Source organism: Aspergillus pseudodeflectus, assembly GCF_044049435.1.
Source record: "Aspergillus pseudodeflectus strain CBS 756.74 chromosome Unknown BJX68scaffold_76, whole genome shotgun sequence".
Taxonomy (NCBI): Eukaryota; Fungi; Ascomycota; class Eurotiomycetes; order Eurotiales; family Aspergillaceae; genus Aspergillus; species Aspergillus pseudodeflectus.
This window is the reverse complement of record NW_027263852.1, coordinates 97,537-116,040: the sequence shown is the minus strand read 5'-3', so window position 1 is coordinate 116,040 and position 18,504 is coordinate 97,537. Positions and strand designations below refer to the sequence as shown.

The 18,504-nt window shown below is 53.1% G+C and overlaps 5 protein-coding genes across 5 annotated transcripts; 3 read left to right on the top strand and 2 right to left on the bottom strand.

The window, feature by feature from the left end:
- Nucleotides 1-185: 185 nt before the first annotated feature.
- Nucleotides 186-6,238, top strand: BJX68DRAFT_200303 (ECM29 family proteasome component). The gene is made up of 3 exons (XM_071037550.1): nucleotides 186-5,205; nucleotides 5,325-5,619; nucleotides 5,682-6,238. Exons 1-3 carry the CDS (start codon nucleotides 304-306, stop codon nucleotides 6,107-6,109), a joined length of 5,625 nt encoding a protein of 1,874 aa, XP_070893444.1. The 5' UTR covers nucleotides 186-303; the 3' UTR covers nucleotides 6,110-6,238.
- A 1,846-nt stretch (nucleotides 6,239-8,084) lies between these two features.
- On the top strand, nucleotides 8,085-10,709 carry BJX68DRAFT_258943 (Zn(II)2Cys6 transcription factor; the record flags this gene model as incomplete). The annotated part of the gene is made up of 7 exons (XM_071043620.1): nucleotides 8,085-8,301; nucleotides 8,557-8,588; nucleotides 8,654-8,774; nucleotides 8,849-9,432; nucleotides 9,493-9,675; nucleotides 9,725-10,237; nucleotides 10,293-10,709. 7 exons carry the CDS (start codon nucleotides 8,085-8,087, stop codon nucleotides 10,707-10,709), a joined length of 2,067 nt encoding a protein of 688 aa, XP_070893443.1.
- A 320-nt stretch (nucleotides 10,710-11,029) lies between these two features.
- BJX68DRAFT_200168 (WW domain protein) lies at nucleotides 11,030-15,330 on the top strand. Its single transcript, XM_071037548.1, has 3 exons — nucleotides 11,030-13,878; nucleotides 13,930-14,536; nucleotides 14,592-15,330. The coding sequence occupies exons 1-3, from the start codon at nucleotides 11,426-11,428 to the stop codon at nucleotides 15,147-15,149; spliced, it is 3,618 nt and encodes a 1,205-aa protein (XP_070893442.1). The 5' UTR covers nucleotides 11,030-11,425; the 3' UTR covers nucleotides 15,150-15,330.
- On the bottom strand, nucleotides 15,330-16,884 carry BJX68DRAFT_200275 (lipase family protein). The gene is made up of 2 exons (XM_071037549.1): nucleotides 16,516-16,884; nucleotides 15,330-16,461 (listed from the first exon to the last, which is right to left on the bottom strand). The coding sequence occupies exons 1-2, from the start codon at nucleotides 16,786-16,788 to the stop codon at nucleotides 15,511-15,513; spliced, it is 1,224 nt and encodes a 407-aa protein (XP_070893441.1). The 5' UTR covers nucleotides 16,789-16,884; the 3' UTR covers nucleotides 15,330-15,510.
- Nucleotides 16,885-16,911: 27 nt separating this feature from the next.
- BJX68DRAFT_248025 (WD40 repeat domain-containing protein) lies at nucleotides 16,912-18,420 on the bottom strand. The gene is made up of 4 exons (XM_071041857.1): nucleotides 18,144-18,420; nucleotides 17,503-18,089; nucleotides 17,199-17,439; nucleotides 16,912-17,147 (listed from the first exon to the last, which is right to left on the bottom strand). Exons 1-4 carry the CDS (start codon nucleotides 18,364-18,366, stop codon nucleotides 17,107-17,109), a joined length of 1,092 nt encoding a protein of 363 aa, XP_070893440.1. The 5' UTR covers nucleotides 18,367-18,420; the 3' UTR covers nucleotides 16,912-17,106.
- Nucleotides 18,421-18,504: the final 84 nt, after the last annotated feature.

Sequence of the window (18,504 nt, the reverse complement as noted above, 5' to 3'; positions counted from 1 at the left end):
CAAGATATTGAGGGTTTGGCGATTCGACAATCATGTTCCAACTTCCATGTATATGGTGTGTGACTGTTACATGAGTGGGCCCGTCGCCTGAAAGGTCAGGCACCCAACGGTACCTGACGTGACTAATCCTCATTATCGTGGCCTCCCAAACAGGTGACGTTGGAGCATTTCTACCTACACTGTGGCGTTGAGAACGAGTAATCCTCCCTCTTCTTGCTATTTTTCAGCTCTTTTCTCCTTGTGATGTTTCTTCTGCTCAATGTTTGAAATTAATCCGCTTTAAACCTCAACAAGCTTAGCAATATGGCTGCGACAACCAGCCCCGAGGCGCGAGAGTTGAGCTTAATCTCCAAGGTCGAGCTCAGAATCGCCTTGGCAGATACAGATGAGAAGCTGGAATCTCTTCTCGGAACATATTTAGCACCTCTACTGCTAAAACTGGGCTCGGAGAGCCATGCAGTCCGCAATAAAGTTATTTCCGTCTGCCAGCATATCAACACTAGAGTCAAAGCGCCCGCAATCAAGCTCCCAGTTGCAGCGCTACTGAAACAGTTCAAGGAGCAAAAGGCGCAGCTAATACGACATTTTGACCTTGTTTATCTGCAGCAGGGGATTGATCGTTTGGGCTCGGACGCTAGAGTCGAGATTTTGGTTCCGCTGCTCCAGGGTATCTCGGAGATTGGAACGTCTGCGAACCAGGGCGCTGTTGTGTTTAATCTTGTGCTGCGGTTGCTCCCCCTGTTGAAGCTCCCCCCGAAGGATAGTCCTGATGACGCCAACCTGAAATCCCGACTGGGCCTCTCGGACCAGGATACTGCGTTCTTGTCTCATTGGTTCACCAAGTTATTGCTTCTTGCACCTGCAGACAAGGATGCGGCCGCATGCGCGGGACTATCACCGGCAGAGTACAGATTCCTGAACAAGGACGTGCCTGTGACGGAGACGTGGAATCCGGCTCGGGAGGGTGGTTTGAACCTGACCGAGACGAAAGTCCAAGCTCTCAAGTTCATCTCTAGCGGAGCATTCAATGACCCGGAACGATTACTCCCGGCGATCATCGCGTCCGCGGATACCAACAGTCGCTTGTCCGATTTGGGCGAAGAGCTGCTGAAGCGGTTTATACCGGATCTAGAGGATCCGGAAGTCGTACAGCAGCTATATAGCTTGCATTTTGGCGCAGGTACGCCAGATGGGGCGCTTCCGGCCCGGCCGGCCCTGCAAACGAGGCTCCTTGTCTTCCTGGGGAAGTCGGTAACGGCAACGACGGACACTGAAAAGATTATTCGGTTAGTCGAAGAAGGGCTTCTCTCGGACTCGGCGCGATCTTCGCAGGGCTTACAGGCTTCAAAGCTACGCACCCAAATTTTCAACTTTACGACATGGGTTGTCCGTATGGGCTCACCGTCCGACCTCAAGCGAATGGCGCCCAAGGTCATCGCGGGGTTGATGGATTTCATTCGGTCTCAAGGGTGGCCAAGCCCGGGGGTTAGCGGACAACGACTTCCTGCGACTGACCTCAGTCTGCGCGCTCTTGCCTACGAAAGTATCGGGATTATTGTCCCCAAGGCCGATCTCGAGTTCAACAACGGACATGAGACAATATCCTACCTCGAACTAATCAAATGGCTTTTCACGTCACTCAGCTGCGATGACTCCAGCTCTCAGATCTTTGTCAGCATCGATCAGGCCCTAGGAAGTATTCTGAACTCCTCAATTGACGTGGGGGATGAAGAATCCCAAAGACAACTAAGTCATTATCTACTTTCTCAAATGAGAACACACCCTGAAGACGATGACCAAGAAACAGGGTGCAAAGTCGTCCGCGGACCACAGTATGCGGCCGTCCGATTTTCCAACCGGTTCCTACCATACAGCAACGTCGTCGCGCGCTGGATCGACCTTATGGCCGTGGCAGGCGGCAGTGACAAGCGGCAAGAAATCTCCGAAGAGGGCAAAAAGGGCCTTCATCCCTACTGGTATCGTCTACTCAACTCAATCAAGGACAGGAAATGGGAGGCTACATCATCGTCTTCTGATGGTGAATCCCGAAATTCGTGGTTCAATTTTCCGAGTTTCCTCGACGCTACAAACTTTCTCCTCTTTACTGTAGTCCAAGGAGGAACTACATCGGGGATTTTCTCCGGACGATACAAGAATTCATTTGCGCCTGCCATCTCGTTTCTTCGCAATATACTGGTCTGGAAAGCGCTGCAGTCATCCGGAATCAGTATGGAGATCGAACAGGACTGGGACTCTAAACTTGACATGATGCTCGCAACTGATGAAACGGCGCGAAAGGCCCTTAAAGAATATATGAAATCGAACGTTCAAGGCTCCGTATCCATGTTTCTCGAAGGTGCGCTGATAGGTCTCGTCGACGAGAGTCAGAACCAGGAAAGCCGTCGACTCTTCGGACAGAACTTTGTCAGCGTCTGCTCGCTGGCGGCGAATAATATTGTCGAAAATGTCGTCTCCAGTACACTATCGCTGAAAGTCTCCTTGTCTAGCAATAACCAAGACGCACAGAATATGGCGGGGCGAGCAATCGGTATCCTAGCCTCGCACTCTGCTTTTCCGCAGGAGGATCTGGTTGCACTCTTGACTGAATTGTCAGCTACGCTGCAATCGTGGGAATCAGCTATTGGAGAAAGAGTCCTTAAGGTCCGTGGCGCAATTCTTGCTCTAGCATATATCTTCAGTAGACTCGCATTCCGGAAAGCAGGCGGCAAGATTCCCGAGAACCGTGTCGACGAATTCATCCAGGTTGTCTTCAGCATTATTGAGAAATCGCGGGACTCTCTTCTCCGGCAGTCTGCTCAGACAGCTCTTGGGCAATTGAGCCTTTCTGGCGTCTTGTCTGCAACTACACCCTCCGATGATAAGTGGGAGGCTATCAAGGAGAAGTTGGTGAAGGATGCTAAGGCTGAAAGCAGTATTGCCATAGCAGCTATAGGGCTCCTGGTTCTGACTTTTTCGGAGGGGGATGCACAGTTCAAGGCCCTATTAGATATCCTTTTCGATTTGCATGAGATTCGCAGTCCAGAAGTTCATTTTACAATCGGCGAGGCAATCAGCAATGCGATTGCTGGATGGAATTCGAAATCACTGGTGCCCGAGTTCGATGTCGACGAGCAACTACCAGACGCTGCAATCTCAATGACTGTCTTTACGGAAATATGCGACAAGATCATCACCGACTGCAGAGCGTCGAAGCCATCCCTGAGAAAAGCTTCTGCGATATGGCTACTGTGTTTGATCAAGAACTGCGGCCACATGACGGAGGTACAGGACCGATTACGAAAGTGCCAGATTACATTTGCTAGCCTGCTAGGCGATCGAGATGAAATGGTCCAGGAGACGGGTGCTCAAGGACTGAGCTTAGTCTACGAAATGGGCGACCAGTCATTGAAAGATGACTTGGTCCACGACTTGGTGAGCTCTTTTACAGCGACAAATGTCAGCCTCGGAGGAGGTAAAATCAATGATGACACCGAGCTCTTTGAACCAGGGGCTCTGCCGACCGGAAAAGGCTCGTCGGTCAACACATACAAGGACATCATGAATCTTGCCTCCGAAGCTGGCGATCCAACACTGGTTTATCGATTCATGTCTCTGGCTTCCAACAATGCACTTTGGACGAGCCGTGCAGCGTTTAGCAAGATCGGAATCAGCAGCATCTTCTCCGATTCCAGTGTGAACGGATATCTTGCAAAGAACACCAAGATCTATCCTAAACTGTTCCGATACCGCTTCGATCCTAATCCGAATGTGCAGCGATCGATGAACACCATTTGGCTTGCTTTGGTCAAGGACCCCAGCGCCGTTATTACCGCTCACTTTGATGAGATTATGTCAGATCTGTTGAAGAGCCTACTGAGCGGTCGGGAATGGCGCGTTCGACAGGCAAGTTGTGCCGCCATATCCGATCTGATCCAGGGCCGTCAGCCAGATGTATATGCCAAATACGTGGATGAAATATTCACCAAGGCGTTCAAGCTGGTTGACGACATTAAAGAGACTGTCCGGCTTTCTGCACTCAAACTTTGTCAGACAATTACTGGTTCTGTGATTCGTACCTTGGAGGCAAGTAATTCCGACTCCAAAAGAGTAAAAGCAATGCTCGAAAGTACAATACCATTCTTGCTCAGCGACAAGGGAATGGAATCTAGCGTCAAGGAAGTGCAAGCATTCGCCCTTGATGCCCTGATCCAGATGATCAAGAAAGGCTCGGGAAGTTCAATGAGGCCGTTTGTTCCCAGCATTCTCGAGCAATTCCTACACTGCCTCAGCTCGCTAGAGCCTCAAGCCGTCAACTACGTCCACCTCAATGCGGACAAGTACGGGCTGACGGCGCAGGAGATTGACAAAATGAGGCTGTCGAGCATCCGCACATCTCCAATGATGGAAGTCATCGAGCGATATCTAATCGACATGTTAGACGACGCCGGCATGACAGAATTTGCCGTGAAACTAGAAGGCGTTCTTCGGTCAGCCGTTGGCTTACCGTCCAAGGTCGGGTGCAGCCGTGTGCTAGTCCTGCTAAGCATGCGCACAGTACTCTTCCAGCCCTATGCAGATCGGTTCATCCAGCTCCTCGGGAAATACGTGGTTGACAGAAACGATACGGTCAGCGCGTCATACTGCTCCTCGATTGGCTACCTCATGCGGCTAGCCTCAGATGACAGGGTGCTGAAGACGATCGAGCATGCAAAAACTCTATACCTGACAGCTGAAGATGCCAATCAGCGGGTTATTTCTGCCGAGATCCTTCACTCGTCTGCGAAATTGTCCAATGATCGCTTCATGGCATTTGCTTCTACCGCCCTGCCGTTTGTCTTTGTTGCAAAACATGATCTGGACGAGCATGTCCGCGAGGTATTTGAGAAGACGTGGCAGGACAATGTTGGGGGTAACAGGGCAGTATCACTGTACATCAAGGAGATTACAGATCTAGTCAGTGAAAACCTCGACTCAGCTCGCTGGGCGATAAAGCACACGGCTGCGCTGGCAATTGCAGACGCGATCAAGTCACTGGACGCGGAAATCGACCTCAGTACAAGTGAGTACCTTTGGCCGGTGCTAGACCGCGCATTGGCTGGAAAGACTTGGGAGGGGAAAGAAAAAGTGCTCGAAGCATTTGTTCGGTTTGCGAGCCAAGCGAAGAAATTGTGGGAGGAGCGTCCCCAGCTGGGAGAGCTGATGAAGGTAAGAATGTCTTTGTTTTTCCCACTACCGTTTCGTATTTTTCTTGTTTTTTGATCCCTCCATTCCTGCGTTTTAACTCGGGCAACTTGGCTACGAGCTACGAGCTGATCTGCACGTAGACGATTACGATTCGAGAGGCGAAACGGAATAAGCCTGCATATAAACCACATGGCCTGACTGCTCTGGGTGGAGTCGCACAAGCACGCAAGGACCTCGATCTGATGCCTGAAGCAATCAGCCTCGTCTCCAAAGTGCTGGATGACCTCGGCGATGCAGGAGATCCCATGGATGTTGACTCGGGCAGTGGCCCGGGGGCAAAACAAACTTTGGAAGACACGCTGGCGGCTTGTGTAAAATGCCTTGTGCAGTGCTTCAGCCCGGTAGTCGTACAGGCTGTGCAAGCAGCCACGAAGGGTGAGAAAGAGCCTCCTTGCAATTCGTAAACGTGTCCAGTGCGCTAATTAAAGAACAACAAGGGCAAATAGATCGCTCAGCCCTTGAAAACTATCTGACAGCCCTGAAGCCAAATATCAATAGAGCTGTAGGGCTTGGGGAGAGACAGGTGCAGATTTCTTTGTACGAGGAGCTGCGCCTCCTCTTCACCCAACTAAGCACATGGGCGTCAGAGGGAAAGAACGGCGAACTGAATCGACTCGGCGAAATGCACGGGCTCTTGGCGACGCTAGCAGGGGAATTGCTCTCTTGCGAGATTGACTTATCGGTTGAGGCAATTCGGAGGGGACGTGCAGAGGCGACTGCCTCGTTCGTTGGACTGTCGCAGACGGCGGGACGGGAGATAGACACGGAGCTACGGAGGTCCATCGCCGACTGGAGAAAGGGGGAGAGGTCTGGCCCTGTCAAGCAGATCCTGGATCAGGTGATGGGCCAGTTGGCGCCCGCGTAGAAAGGGTGACAAGCAGACAAGGTTTCGGGCGGTTCCCAACGGTCAACAGGACTCCGTATTGAACCTTGTACGGCGAAAATCATTGAACGCCGATCGAGAAGCTGAACAGCCTGGGACTCTGGGGAAAGGAGGAACAGCGAACAGCAGGTCTTTCAGCCAGCCTTTTCTCGGGTGGAGAGAGGGTCTGCAGCTAAGAAATAGGATGTTCTGCTGCGAGTGGTTCGTTCCCTTGAGCCGGAACGCCAGGGACCCTATCAGATGGGCCAGTGTCACCCGACAGAGACAAGCGAAGAGAGCAAAGAGCAGAGTTCATCAGCCGACACTGCTACTAGTCGCTGGCGGTCCGTTCTGTTCCTGGAGATAGCGTCGGGCTCTAAGCCTGGATTCGTCCGTAAGTGGTGCTTAGTACATTCTGACCAATATCTTTATCTGCGATAGAGTGCGACCAGGAAACAATGAATATTGAATATTATTGCCTCTTTCCCCAAGCCTTATCCGGGTCAGACCAGACTGTGCGGGCGCCGCCCAATCACAGGCCGCCCTTGCCGAAGAAGTGACCAACAGCGGCCAGCAGAGCCAACAGTGCCTCAATAATCCGGCCGAGTATGCGCGGGCCTGCATCTGCACATCCCGCCCCCAACCTGTCTCCTGGGAATGCTCCAGACCAGGCCAGGCGAATCGAATCTGCGCGACAGAACTCTGTCTTCAGAACCCTCGAGGAGACTTTCAGTCCCTTGGTGCCCTCAAGGAACGCTATTTTAGTCCCATCGGTAGTCCCGTTTGTCGATGGCACATGGCGAGGCTAGTGCACAGTCGAGGGTCGAATTGAGGTCCGGATCCAGAACCCATTCGTCGACCTGCATCCCAAGCCTCCAAGCCAGAGAGCCAGTGGATGTTTTGGCTGCCCAGAGGTACTAGTAGTCTGAGACTGGGAGACAAAGACAGCCAGGCCTCCGAGCCCTCTCGGCTCCGAGAAAACTGCAGAAAGAAGCAAGACTGAGACCAGGAGGCCACGACCCAGAAATGAGACGCAATGTGACGAGTAACGCGAAACTTTTGACTCTGCCTGAAGTTTGAAGGTTCTGAAGGATCGAGATTCTATTTTTGCAGCCAAACCCTGGCCGCGATCTGGCAGCCTGACAGTGACTGGTGAAAGAGATGGAAAAAGAAAAGAGCGTCGGACTCGCAGGGGGGACTTGAGATGAAGAATCCAGGCCTTGGGAACTTGAGCGAGTGGGATCCCCCACATGGTTGGCAGCTGCACCGACGTGTGCTTGGTCTTAGTTTATTCTGCTCCGTCGCTCGATCTGAGTCCATCCGCACGAATCGCTGCCCGCCGCTGGAGTCCAACTATTTGTCCGGTCCGCTCCCATTGGATGGATCTTGCTCGTTGCTCTCGTCGTCTCGCGTTCGTATTTCGGCGTCTCCATCCAAGGTTGCGAGTTGCGAGTCTGTACAACTGTGTACTGACTCTGCCCTCGCTCTCTTGTCCCATGGGCATCCGGTCCCAGGATTCTGTCTCGCCTACTACTTTCTTTTTCCTGACCTTAATTTTAATTTATTTTTAAATTCTTTTTTTTCTTGCCTCCCCTAGTCTCTTCATGGATAGCTCCACGGAATGCGCGATGCTGGCGTGCTTATTCCTGTCCAGACTGGTCCCCCACCCAGCTGAAGACATATCTTCACGATCCATTCGATGTGTTTTCTGGTCCCTCTACCCTGTGCCTCGCAGTTTTTCGCTTCCGATTGCCACTTGCGTTATCGTCAAAGGCAAGAAGCAGCCAGGACAGGCCCCAGCCCGATAAACTCGTCTTCCACACGTGGCCGTGGCCCGGTGAGGCTCTAGTGCCATACTATATATATATGCTTAATGAAGGCCCATCAATCGCACTTGGTATCTTCATCGTGAACCGGTGTTCTCTCCTGAGCCACTGCAGAGTCTCGCTTGAGTCCACTTTACTACTTTCCACACTACATGACGATCATCGGTTCAGAGATGTCTTCTCGACGATCTACACCTTCAAGGAAGCGCCCTCTGCGCCTGCCTACCATTGCACCGAAGGATGATGTGATGCCGTTGAACCCGGCCGGAGGTGCCCCAACAGCTGCCAGGGCCGCCATCATCCAACCTCGACTGCGCTTCCCGCCGCGATCCCGTACTGGCTGTTGGTATGTTTATTTTCTCTTGTTGCGTACCCACAATATGCCTTTGACGTGCCCTCCCTAATTGCAGATTCTACTCATAGGACATGCAGAGTGAGCAGACCCTCTTCTCCCCGACACAACCCACCAATGTTTAGGTCAATTGGATTTGAGCGTGTTGAGTGCTGACTGGGACTTTTTTTTTGCCACCATACAGAGTCGCAAGAGTGAGTCTTAACCTAAGGCGCCAGCGCTCCTTTCTTTTTCCCCACCGTGGACCCCACTTATATTAACTGTACCAATAGTCAAATGCGACGAGGTCCATCCGCAGTGCAATGTGAGCGCCAAATCTCCAATCCTGGCTGTATCTTACTAAATTGGCGCTAACATAATCTGATCTAGCAATGCGCACGACTTGGCCATGTTTGTGACTACCAGCCTCGGTTGTGCTTCCGCGATGACACTCGGCGAGTCATGGAGCGCATGCCCGATGTCAAAACTAAAGGCAATGCTGTCTGGGACCGTGAGCGCTCCTTTTCTTGATTTGTCACTTCTCACGGCGTTCTCCGGATACTAACTAGCATCGTTTGATTCCAGCATCGAAAATGGCGCACAGGGGGGAACATCTGTCCGCTTCCGAGGGTATCTCCTGCGACCTTCTCCCGGCTTTCTCGACTCTCACGTCAGACGAGGACAGGGAGAAGAAAGCACAGGGATCAGTCCCAGGAACGTATCACGTAATCGTTGTTCCAGAGAGCTTTTCGCGCCTGCCAGAGTATACTGAGGATACGCTGGAAGACGTGCACAGCAATCCGTTCTCAAGCCCTGTTTCGGACTATAGTAGCTATGATCCGATGGACGAGGTCACTGCGTCGGAAGATCCGAACGTGGTGATACTAAATCGGTTTCGAGACTCTAGGAAGCAAGTATACCCCAACCGCCGGAGCTGTACGCAGTCCCCGGAGTCCGATCTCGGGCCCACGCCCATTTCCGCTCCCTTGATGTATCCGTCTCTGCAGGACATCTCAGAGGACCAAGTCTCCGAACACGTCGATCTAGAGACTTACGACATGGCGCTCTTCGACCACTTTCAGAACGTCGTATGGACGCAGCTGATACCTGGGGGCCACTGTTATCTGGAGGCAAACGTCTTCGAGCAAGAGGCTTCCAATTTCCCTCCAGTGGGTGGTGCCGAGTGCTTCGCTTGGGGTGTATGAGTCCTAATGACTATTGATGAATAGCTTCTCCATGTGATGATGACCCTGTCAGCTCTCAGTCTAGTTCGTCAAGGAAATTCTCATTACTTGGATGCTTTGCAGTACTATGATCAGGCCCTGCCTTCTCTCCAAAGCAGCCTTCAAAACTGTGAAGACGTCTTGTCCGATGGGCTGTTTCTGACGCATTTTTTGCTCCTCATTTACCAGGTTAGTACTACCCCTTCATGAAAAAGAACTTGAGTGCTCACACAGGCAGATCACATTCGCAAAACCCAGCAACGGGTCGAACCTCTGGTCGCACCACATGTCCCGGCTACTACAACTCACTCTGCTAAGGCAGTCTGTCGCTGAACGAGAGCGATTTCCGGTCATTATCTGGTTGATCTGCCAAATTGACTTATATGCGCTATTTAGTGGCGCCACCACTGGGGAGTTCGTCCAGGCTGCCACTGAGAATCATTTCCTCCCGGAGGCCGAAGCACTTTTGCAACAAATGGGCTCCGAGAGCTCAGGAGTACTGTATACGGAAGAGTACGACTTCTTGTTATTGATTATGCGCCTGCATCGTGAGAATTTCAAAATAGCGGTGCAACTTGGGTATGTCGCGACCGAGGTGAGAAGGGCAAAGCATCCGCAAATGGAACAAGTATATAGAGATCTCGAGGGGCTGCGGGGAGCATTTCGTCGTCAATGGACGTCGCATGAGATTCGATTTCTGGTCGAGAGTCATGAGAACCTGCCTAAGAGATCACAGCAGTGTTTTCAACAGGTGAGAACAACAAATCGTCTCATTGGAGTACCCGGTTAATATGTTTGCTCCATAGCTCTCTGTTCTCTTCCACACATCGCTTCTCTTCTCGTACACCAGCGTTTGGCGGGGGCAATGCCTTCAAAGTGGGCTCGAGCACGGAAAAGAGGTCCAGCATCACGCAGAGGCAACCATCCAGCTGGCCAAGAGGATGATTGCCCATGGACACAATAGCGGTCCTCTATTTCTCACTTTCCCTCTCTTCCTATGCGGTGCGATTTTCTCGTCGAATGGACCCAAGATGATGGCGTTGGAGTTACTGTCCAATATTGGAGAATCGGAGCTGGGATACGACGCGGCGACGACAAGCTCGATGCTTCAGGTTGTCTGCGAGACCCAGGCGCAACATTTGGTGGGTGGAGAGTGCATGCAGCATATCGATTGGAGGGAGGTAATAGCAAACCATGGATATCGGCTGGTGAACTATGGATGAGCAGCCAGGAACCGTCACGAGTAAACAAACGTGACCGTGATTGATTATTGAGCGTACTGCATTAGCATTGTTTTATACATATTTTTCGTTCTTGTGACTGCAGAACTTGTGGTCTCGCTGCGGGCCGGCCCCAGTAGAAAAGTAACGAAGATCCGCGGTTTGTCTCCTCGACATCCAAGATGAATCATGAATGCGATTATGAATTTTTTTTTAGCAGCCCCTAGCAATGATCGGGGCTACCTAGGTAGCTCCTGTCGAGTGCTGCTGTGCCATTCGCTGCAAGCCTCCAACCAATGGAGGCACTAAATCCGCTGCCAAAATGCCCGGCGGCTATCTCACGTCCTGCAGCCAACCATCGCTGCGGTCGCTCGCTCGTTGTGTGATGCGACGGTGATCACGATTAGGTTGAAGCCGGTCACAGGCACCTGCAATATTCGTTGAAGGTCTTCATCTTCCACTTGGGCACCAGTCCGGTTGTGCTCGACCAGGTACGCATGCTCGTGAACTCGTCTGGTGTCGCTTCTTCTTGCTCCTTCATCACCCCGCATTTGCCTCTCAGCCCACCAAAGCAGCACAGCAGCACCATACCTGCACCGTGCCCGCTGCCCCTGAACGGCTTTCGAGCTGATTCCGCCTGTTTCTCTATATACCTATCGCCGCCTGTCGTTTCAAAATTTGAAACCACCGCGCCGCTCGCCTAACTATAGCCCGCCACGATGAACCCCTCCGGGAACAGTCGTTCCCAGGAGGAGCTTTTTCTACAATCCCCAAGCCAACACCAGGAGGTTGAATCCCCCGTCATTGGACCGTTGCGAATTAACAAGCGAGAGACACCTTCGCCAGCTCCGCCCGGCGCAGCTCCTCTCCCCTACCCCGACGACCGACCAAGACCCCAACAACATGTCCGAGTCTCGGGATCCAGTGGCTCGAGCCCAACAATCCAGACAGGCAGGCAAAGTGCCTCTCCCACTTCAAGCGGCTCAGGACGATCGCCGGTCGACTATCCTGCTGCTTTGCGACCCCGAGACGGCCGCGAGCCTAAACAGGCTTCCCTCGCTGAGCGACGCGGAAACGCACCCAAGCCGCTACCGGAGTCTCCTATAGTCGACACAATTGATGGTCAGGGATATTTTGCCAGAATGAACCAACGGCCGATGGCCCCCTCGTCCATCGCGCCGCAGCAGCATGAGAGCTCGGCGTATCCAGATTTCAATCAACACTACTACCCTCCCCCGCAGCCTTCCACCTCGTCGAGACCGGCATCTCGCACGACGACGGCACAGAACCTACAAGCCCCATCACACAGCATCAATCGTATCAGCTCTACCGCCTCTAATGCCACAACTCGCGCCCAGCGAGGCTCTCCTCCACCGCCGGAGACACCCATTGTCGAACCAGGGCAGCATGCTGCTTCTGATATTGAAGCTCGTTATGCAGCGTCAGGCATTGCGGGTACCTCAACCCTAACCGGTCTGCAGGCTCAGAGCGCTGCGGCACAACGAAGAGCAGAACAATACGCAGGACAGCAGCCTCGGACCCAAATCCAGAGACCCTGGACTCCGACTGAATTACCCGGATCGCAACCCCATGGACCCCCAACTGTCTATCAGGGCGCTGAAGTCGTCCCGTCGCAGAACCAGAACCCTGCAGCGGCTCCCTTCCCTCAACACCCAGCGACGACTCCGTCTCAGGGCCCGCAAACTCAACAACCGGGTCGCATCCCCAATAATGCTCTTGAGCAAGACCTGGAGAGGATGCGTATCAGCGACGAGCCTCCGCCTGCTTACTCCAGCGTGCCGCGGCCCGCATCTGCTTCGCAGGGTTACCCAAATGAAAAGCAGCGTCTTGCAGCAGCGTCGGCTCAGCCAGCTCCTGCTGCTGCACAGCACCCTGCGGTAGCTGCGGCGGCGGCGGCGGCGGCGGCGGCAGCAGCAGCGACCGGATCTCCTCCGCCAATGGTATCCGCCCAGGACCATCCAGCCTTTGCTAACGATCCGAGACAACAACAGCCGCAACAGGTTTCTGGACCGTCGCCGCACAATGACATGCAGAATGGTGGCTTGCCGCAGGAGCAGCACCCGGCTCTTCAGCAGCAGGTGCAGGCGCAGGCGAGTGCGGCTTCGGCAGCGGGTCTACCACCTGCCTCTCCTCCACCATTGCCAGAAGGCTGGATTGCGCACCTGGACCCGAATTCTGGGCAGTACTACTACATTCACTTGCCGACTCAGTCGACTCAGTGGGAATTTCCCAAGGGCCCTACACCACTAAATCTCAACGAGGCTCCAATGTCTCCGGTCGGTAGTGTGTACAGCGCGCACCCTCTAGCTTCTCCAGGCCTATCGGCTTTTGGAAAGCCACTTGCGTCTCCAGGTGTGCCGATGACTCCTGGATTTGAGAGCTTGCAGTCTCCCGTTGTGACGGGCTTCACCGGTCCGCCTCCAAGCAGCGGCGTCGAGGTATACAAAGTTCAGCCAACCAATGGCGTCTACTTCGGCCCCTACCTCCGCTACGCAAACATGGACGTCCAGCGCGGAATCTGGTTCGGTTCCATCCTTCTAGTCACCGACGCTGCGCAACCACCTACAATCCACATCCACCAGAGTATAGATTTGTCCCCGAACCCGCGTCAGCTCAAAGCCATGGCCATTTCCACGCACCAGCGCTGGACATTCTATAAATACGAAGTCGACCTGAAAATGGAAGAAGCTGGCGCCGCCAAGTGGACATACGCAATTACTTCCCATCTAGGTTGCACGCGCTACGAGTTCCTGGTCGCTGGACGACACGAAGCTAGCTGGCGCTTCATCGCAACCTCCGGCAACGACTTTTCACTCAACATCAATGAGAACGAGCGAGCCCGGCTGGGAGGCGTTGGGCTGCTGTGGAAGGACATTATGCAGAAACATACTGAGATTGGCGGATTCCACGCGCAGCTGTGCCTGGGTGGGCAGATCTACGCTGATCGCATGTGGAAGGAGATTCCATCTCTGAAGCAGTGGCTTCTTATCCGGGGCAAAGAGGCTAGGAAGACGGCGGCCTGGACAGCAGCTTATGAGCAGGATGTTTCTCACGGCTACTTCCACTACTATACAAGCCACTTTGACCAGCCGTACCTGAGGGAGTCATTTGCTCAGATTCCGTACGTTTGTCAAATCGATGACCATGATATGTAAGTTCTGTATCCCTAACCTCCTTCTAAACGAGAAGCTAACAAGCACAGCTTCGACGGCTTCGGCTCCTACCCCGAACACATGCAGTTCTCCAACATGTTCAAGAACATCGGCCGAGTCGGCATCGAAATGTATCTCCTCTTCCAGCACCACACCACCCTCGACATCCTCCGCAACGTCAGCACAGACCACGACCTCTTCACTATCACCGGCACAGGTTGGCACTTTGTCAAGTACCTAGGCCCCTCTGTCGTCCTTGTTGGTCTCGACTGCCGCTCCGAGCGCAACCAGCACCAGGTTCTCGCGGGGCCAACGTACCAGGGCATTTTCCCCAAGGTTGCTATGCTTCCGCCGACAGTGCAGCATTGTCTGTGGATGACGTCCGTGCCGCTCATCTATCCGCGCCTTGAGACGGCCGAGCATATCGCGCAGACGTTTACGACGGGTAAGCGCGCAGTCACTGGTGCGTACAATGTCCTCGGCAAGGTGACGAGTTCCGTCGCGGGCGTTGTGGGCGCAAAAGATGTCGTCGGGAGCGGATTCGACTCTGTCAAGCGCGCTGTGGGTAAGAGCGGGCTCATGGGTGGGATTCTGAGCCCATTTGGAGAATTCGACCTCCTCGACGAGCTTCGCGATCAGTGGACGCACGAGTCAAAGGTACCATCTTTCCTTCCATCCATAATATTGATGTAAACTAATAAAACCAAAACAGGACCTCGAAAGAACCTACCTAATCCGCACACTACAAGGAATCGCGCACCAAAAATCCCTTCGAATGACCTTCCTCTCCGGCGCCGTGAACGTCTGCGGCGCAGGCCTCGTCCACGACCCTGCGAACCCTTCAGATTACAAGACAATGTACCAATTGATTTCATCCTCCGTCGTCAACGGCCCCCCGCCCTCGTACATCGTAAAGATGCTGCATTCCTCAAACAAACCCATCTACGTCCCGGCCAACGGCGTCCGCAGCACACCGTCACAACCAACGGATACAAAGGAGGATATGATGGAGATTTTCCAGACGGACGTTACGGGGCAGACAAGAGAGCATAAGAAGCTCATGGGGAGGAGGAACTATGTTGCTGTTGTTGCGTATGATCCCGATTCGCAAGCGATGTTTGGGCAGCAAGGGTTTGGGCCGGGGCAAGGCCCGGGGGGCAGTGGCAAGTTAAATCTTGCGGTTGACTTTATGGTACAGGGTGAGGGGTCGTTTGGAGCTGTGGTGAAGTATGGGCCAGTTATCGTGCCGAGTTTGGAGCACGGCAAGTAGTCATTCTGGCCTACTATTTCAGGCCCCATTGTTGTTCTTTTCTGCTTCTGTCGGTTCCTGTTTATATTCTCTCTTTCCCCGCATACTCATACTCATATTCCATTTTCCCTTGGTTTCTCGCATGATTCACTGGTTGACATCGATACACCCCATGCTTTGCTTAAAGTTTTCAGTTAGCGGTCTTTTCCCTTCTCTTATATTTGAGCCACTCCTGATAACCAATGTAAATGGGCTACGATACCGATAACGAACAGAATCGTAGAAATGCTTCGTGATATACTGTGTAAAGGTGTGTTGAACACAATGTGGCAGGAAATCGTAGTACTTTATAACTCATGATTATGAAATAATAGAAAGCAGGTCACCATGTCCCCGTAGGATCGCCGCCAGGAACGCAGAGCCCAAGACGCAAAAAGTAATCACGATGCGAGTAGAACAACTCCCAGAGGCGGAACCGAGGAGGGAGTAGAGTCCAAGGGTTGCGGGACTCTGTTTCGAGTGCAGGCGACGCCTTCGTCTTCTCGCCTCCTGGCCCAGACGAGCCCGAGAGAACTTGCTGCGCTCTCGCGTTACCCAAGAAGGTCATCTCAGACGCACGATCAGGAGAAGAAAGAGCAGCAGCAGTAACAGCGTCACGGGGGTCACCCCCAGCACCGGCAATACAATTCTCATCGTTAGCACCCCTGCAATAGACAACATCGTCAACAGAGAAAGGCAGTTCCACACGGGAAATATGGATCTCCCCACTGTGCATCTCATACCCCCATTCTTGAAGCGGGACTAGAGGAACAGGGTCATTGACGTGCGTTACGCGGCGAAACTTCCAGTTCCTCGCATTCCCTGAATCAAGGTCAAAGATCGTATCGAGATACTCATTAAAGGCCTTGTTGCCGACCCTTGGTTCTCCGAACGTCGTAATAACGGGATTCCACCCGCGTAACTTCATCTCTGTTCCTGCTAGAGCAGCCACAGCGCCGCCGAGCGAGTGACCGACTAACGTCAGCTCGTAGTCACAGTATTGATCTTTCGCCGCGGAGATAGTCTCAAGGATGGTAGAGCGGGTTGTTCGCCAGGCGTTCATGAAGCCAGCGTGAACGAAGCAGTCGGCGCATTTCGGCGGGTTAGTGTCGGTTTCTGTGTCGTTGCCTACGGGATATGGGACGTATTCTTGCGGATAGGCAGAGAGGTCGACGATGGTGTTTGCGACGGAGTAGGTGCCGCGGAAGGCTACAACGATGCGTTTCGGGGAGGGAGGATGCGAAAGCGCGATATACCCACAGGAGTCGGACAAGAATGGGCCTGTATGCCACGCCTAGCGTTCTAATTAGTCAGAGTGGAAAAGGGAGATGCCTGTGATGAGGTGTACGGTGATCAGCTCGAAACCCTTGAGCTCACGGCAGTGACTGAGGCACTGAAACGGTTTTTGAACACCGGTGGTCCCGATACAGTATGAGATGTCGACAATACGGGCTAATTCTGAGAGCGATTCAAAAAGATCAGCAGAGACCCTTCGCTCGGAAGAATTGTCCGCAGGCCCGTTGGCGACCTCGAGGGGCAGCACGCGCGCATTCGAAGGGTAGCATAATTGTGCAAAAACAGCGAAAATCACAAGGAACAAACAGTCAAGGATCGAAGCCATTATAGTGAGGAGTGCTGGGCCTGGGCATCATTGTCGTTGACCGTGGCGATGAGGTTGATATAGGGTGGAAGAAGCGGTCTTTTGCTCGTCCTGCCGATCCGCGGTTACAGAGAACGTGCGTGACGTTGGTTGAATCTGGGGTAATCCTAAATTGGCCACTTGCCCCGTTCCAGTAAGCGCCTGCTGACTCTGACATCACCCGACGGCGCACCTGACTATGAAGAGCCAGTCAACACACTGGAGTGACATTTATCTACTAATTTCCCTTGTGATTCTTGGAAGGCTTTCAGAAAGAAGGATATAACACTCGTCTAGAATCTAGATAGTCCAAATCACGACCCGGCCGTCAACTCCACTTGCTAGAGGAGTATTAGTTTGATGCCCAATGCCGTATAAAGATGGTAACTTACTGCTAAGTTTCTGCACTGAGCCGTTGACATCCTCGTACACTCGTATAGTGCTGATGGTGTTCTGGTGAACCGTCTTGAGCTGCGTGTCGGCCTGGGTCTGTCCTTTGAGATCCATCTGGCGGAACATGTTCAGAGCAGACTCTTCACGAACGCTGCCAGCTCCGGGCCCAGCCTTGCTTTCGATGCTTCCTTCCAGTTGCCATCCACTCTCATCGCCGCGCAGGCGGTACGGCTCACAGTCCTACATGCTCGTGTTACATTCCGAAACTTAACTAAATTCGGAAAGAAATATTGGACAACTTACATGGCCGGCGGCAATGATCTCATTCTCTCCATTCCAAACCAAGCTATTAAAGGGTAGCAAGCGGGTGGAAATGTTCAACATCGCTCGGGGAGGTTGCTCAGGAGCGCTGGGGTACACGACCGTGACGCTGCTATCATGCCCAGTAAAGGCGAGTGCATCTCCGCTAGGTGAGAATGACACGCCGTGAATCCATCCGGCAGAGTCGTTGAGAAATTCACCGCAAATTGTATTGAACGGCAGGCGCTCTCCCCAGGCACTTGGTTCAGGGCGGGTATCGACACCCTTGATAAAGCTCGAGAGAACCCTCGCGTGCGAGTCGGTGGATCCGGCAGCAAGGAGTACGGAGTTCGGGTGCCAAGCAAGGGTTGTGATGGTGCTCCGGATCGGCTTCTTCAGATGCTTCGAAATCCACCAGTCATTCTCCTCTTCGAAGTAGCATACGGCGATCACACGGGCGCCGGACCCGACGGCAAATTTCTGCTCAGACGGCGACCAGCGCACAAATGTCGCAGCCCTATTGATTCGGAGGAGCACCAGTGTCGGCTTCCAGCCAGCGGCGGTCTGTTCCCAAACGTATGCGTTGCGGTCTGGTTTCGAGTTAAATCAGTTCAAGAGCCGTAGAGTAGACCGAGCGGCCTCACCTTGCGAGCAAGTGACGATGCGGCCAGAGTTCGGTGCGATATCAACACTGGTAACGGTCTTCTCGTGGCCTTTCAGCTCATCGGTCAGGGAGAACTTGTTGCCTGACTTCTGGTAAAGCTCCACATTGTTGTCGCGGGCTACTGCAAGAGTTGTCTTGTCTGAAGAGAAGGAATGGTCAGCAATTGGGGCGTGGAAAAGGTGGTGAACTTCGGGAGTGGCCATTGTGGTTCAAATGACAGGAGGAGCTCTCTACTGTCACCAAGCTGTTGTATGAGATGACAGCTTGTTGAGGGGCAGGCACCAAGCAACGATGCGGAGGGAGCTTAGGTAATATTACACGTGATTGAACCTTAGCTCCGT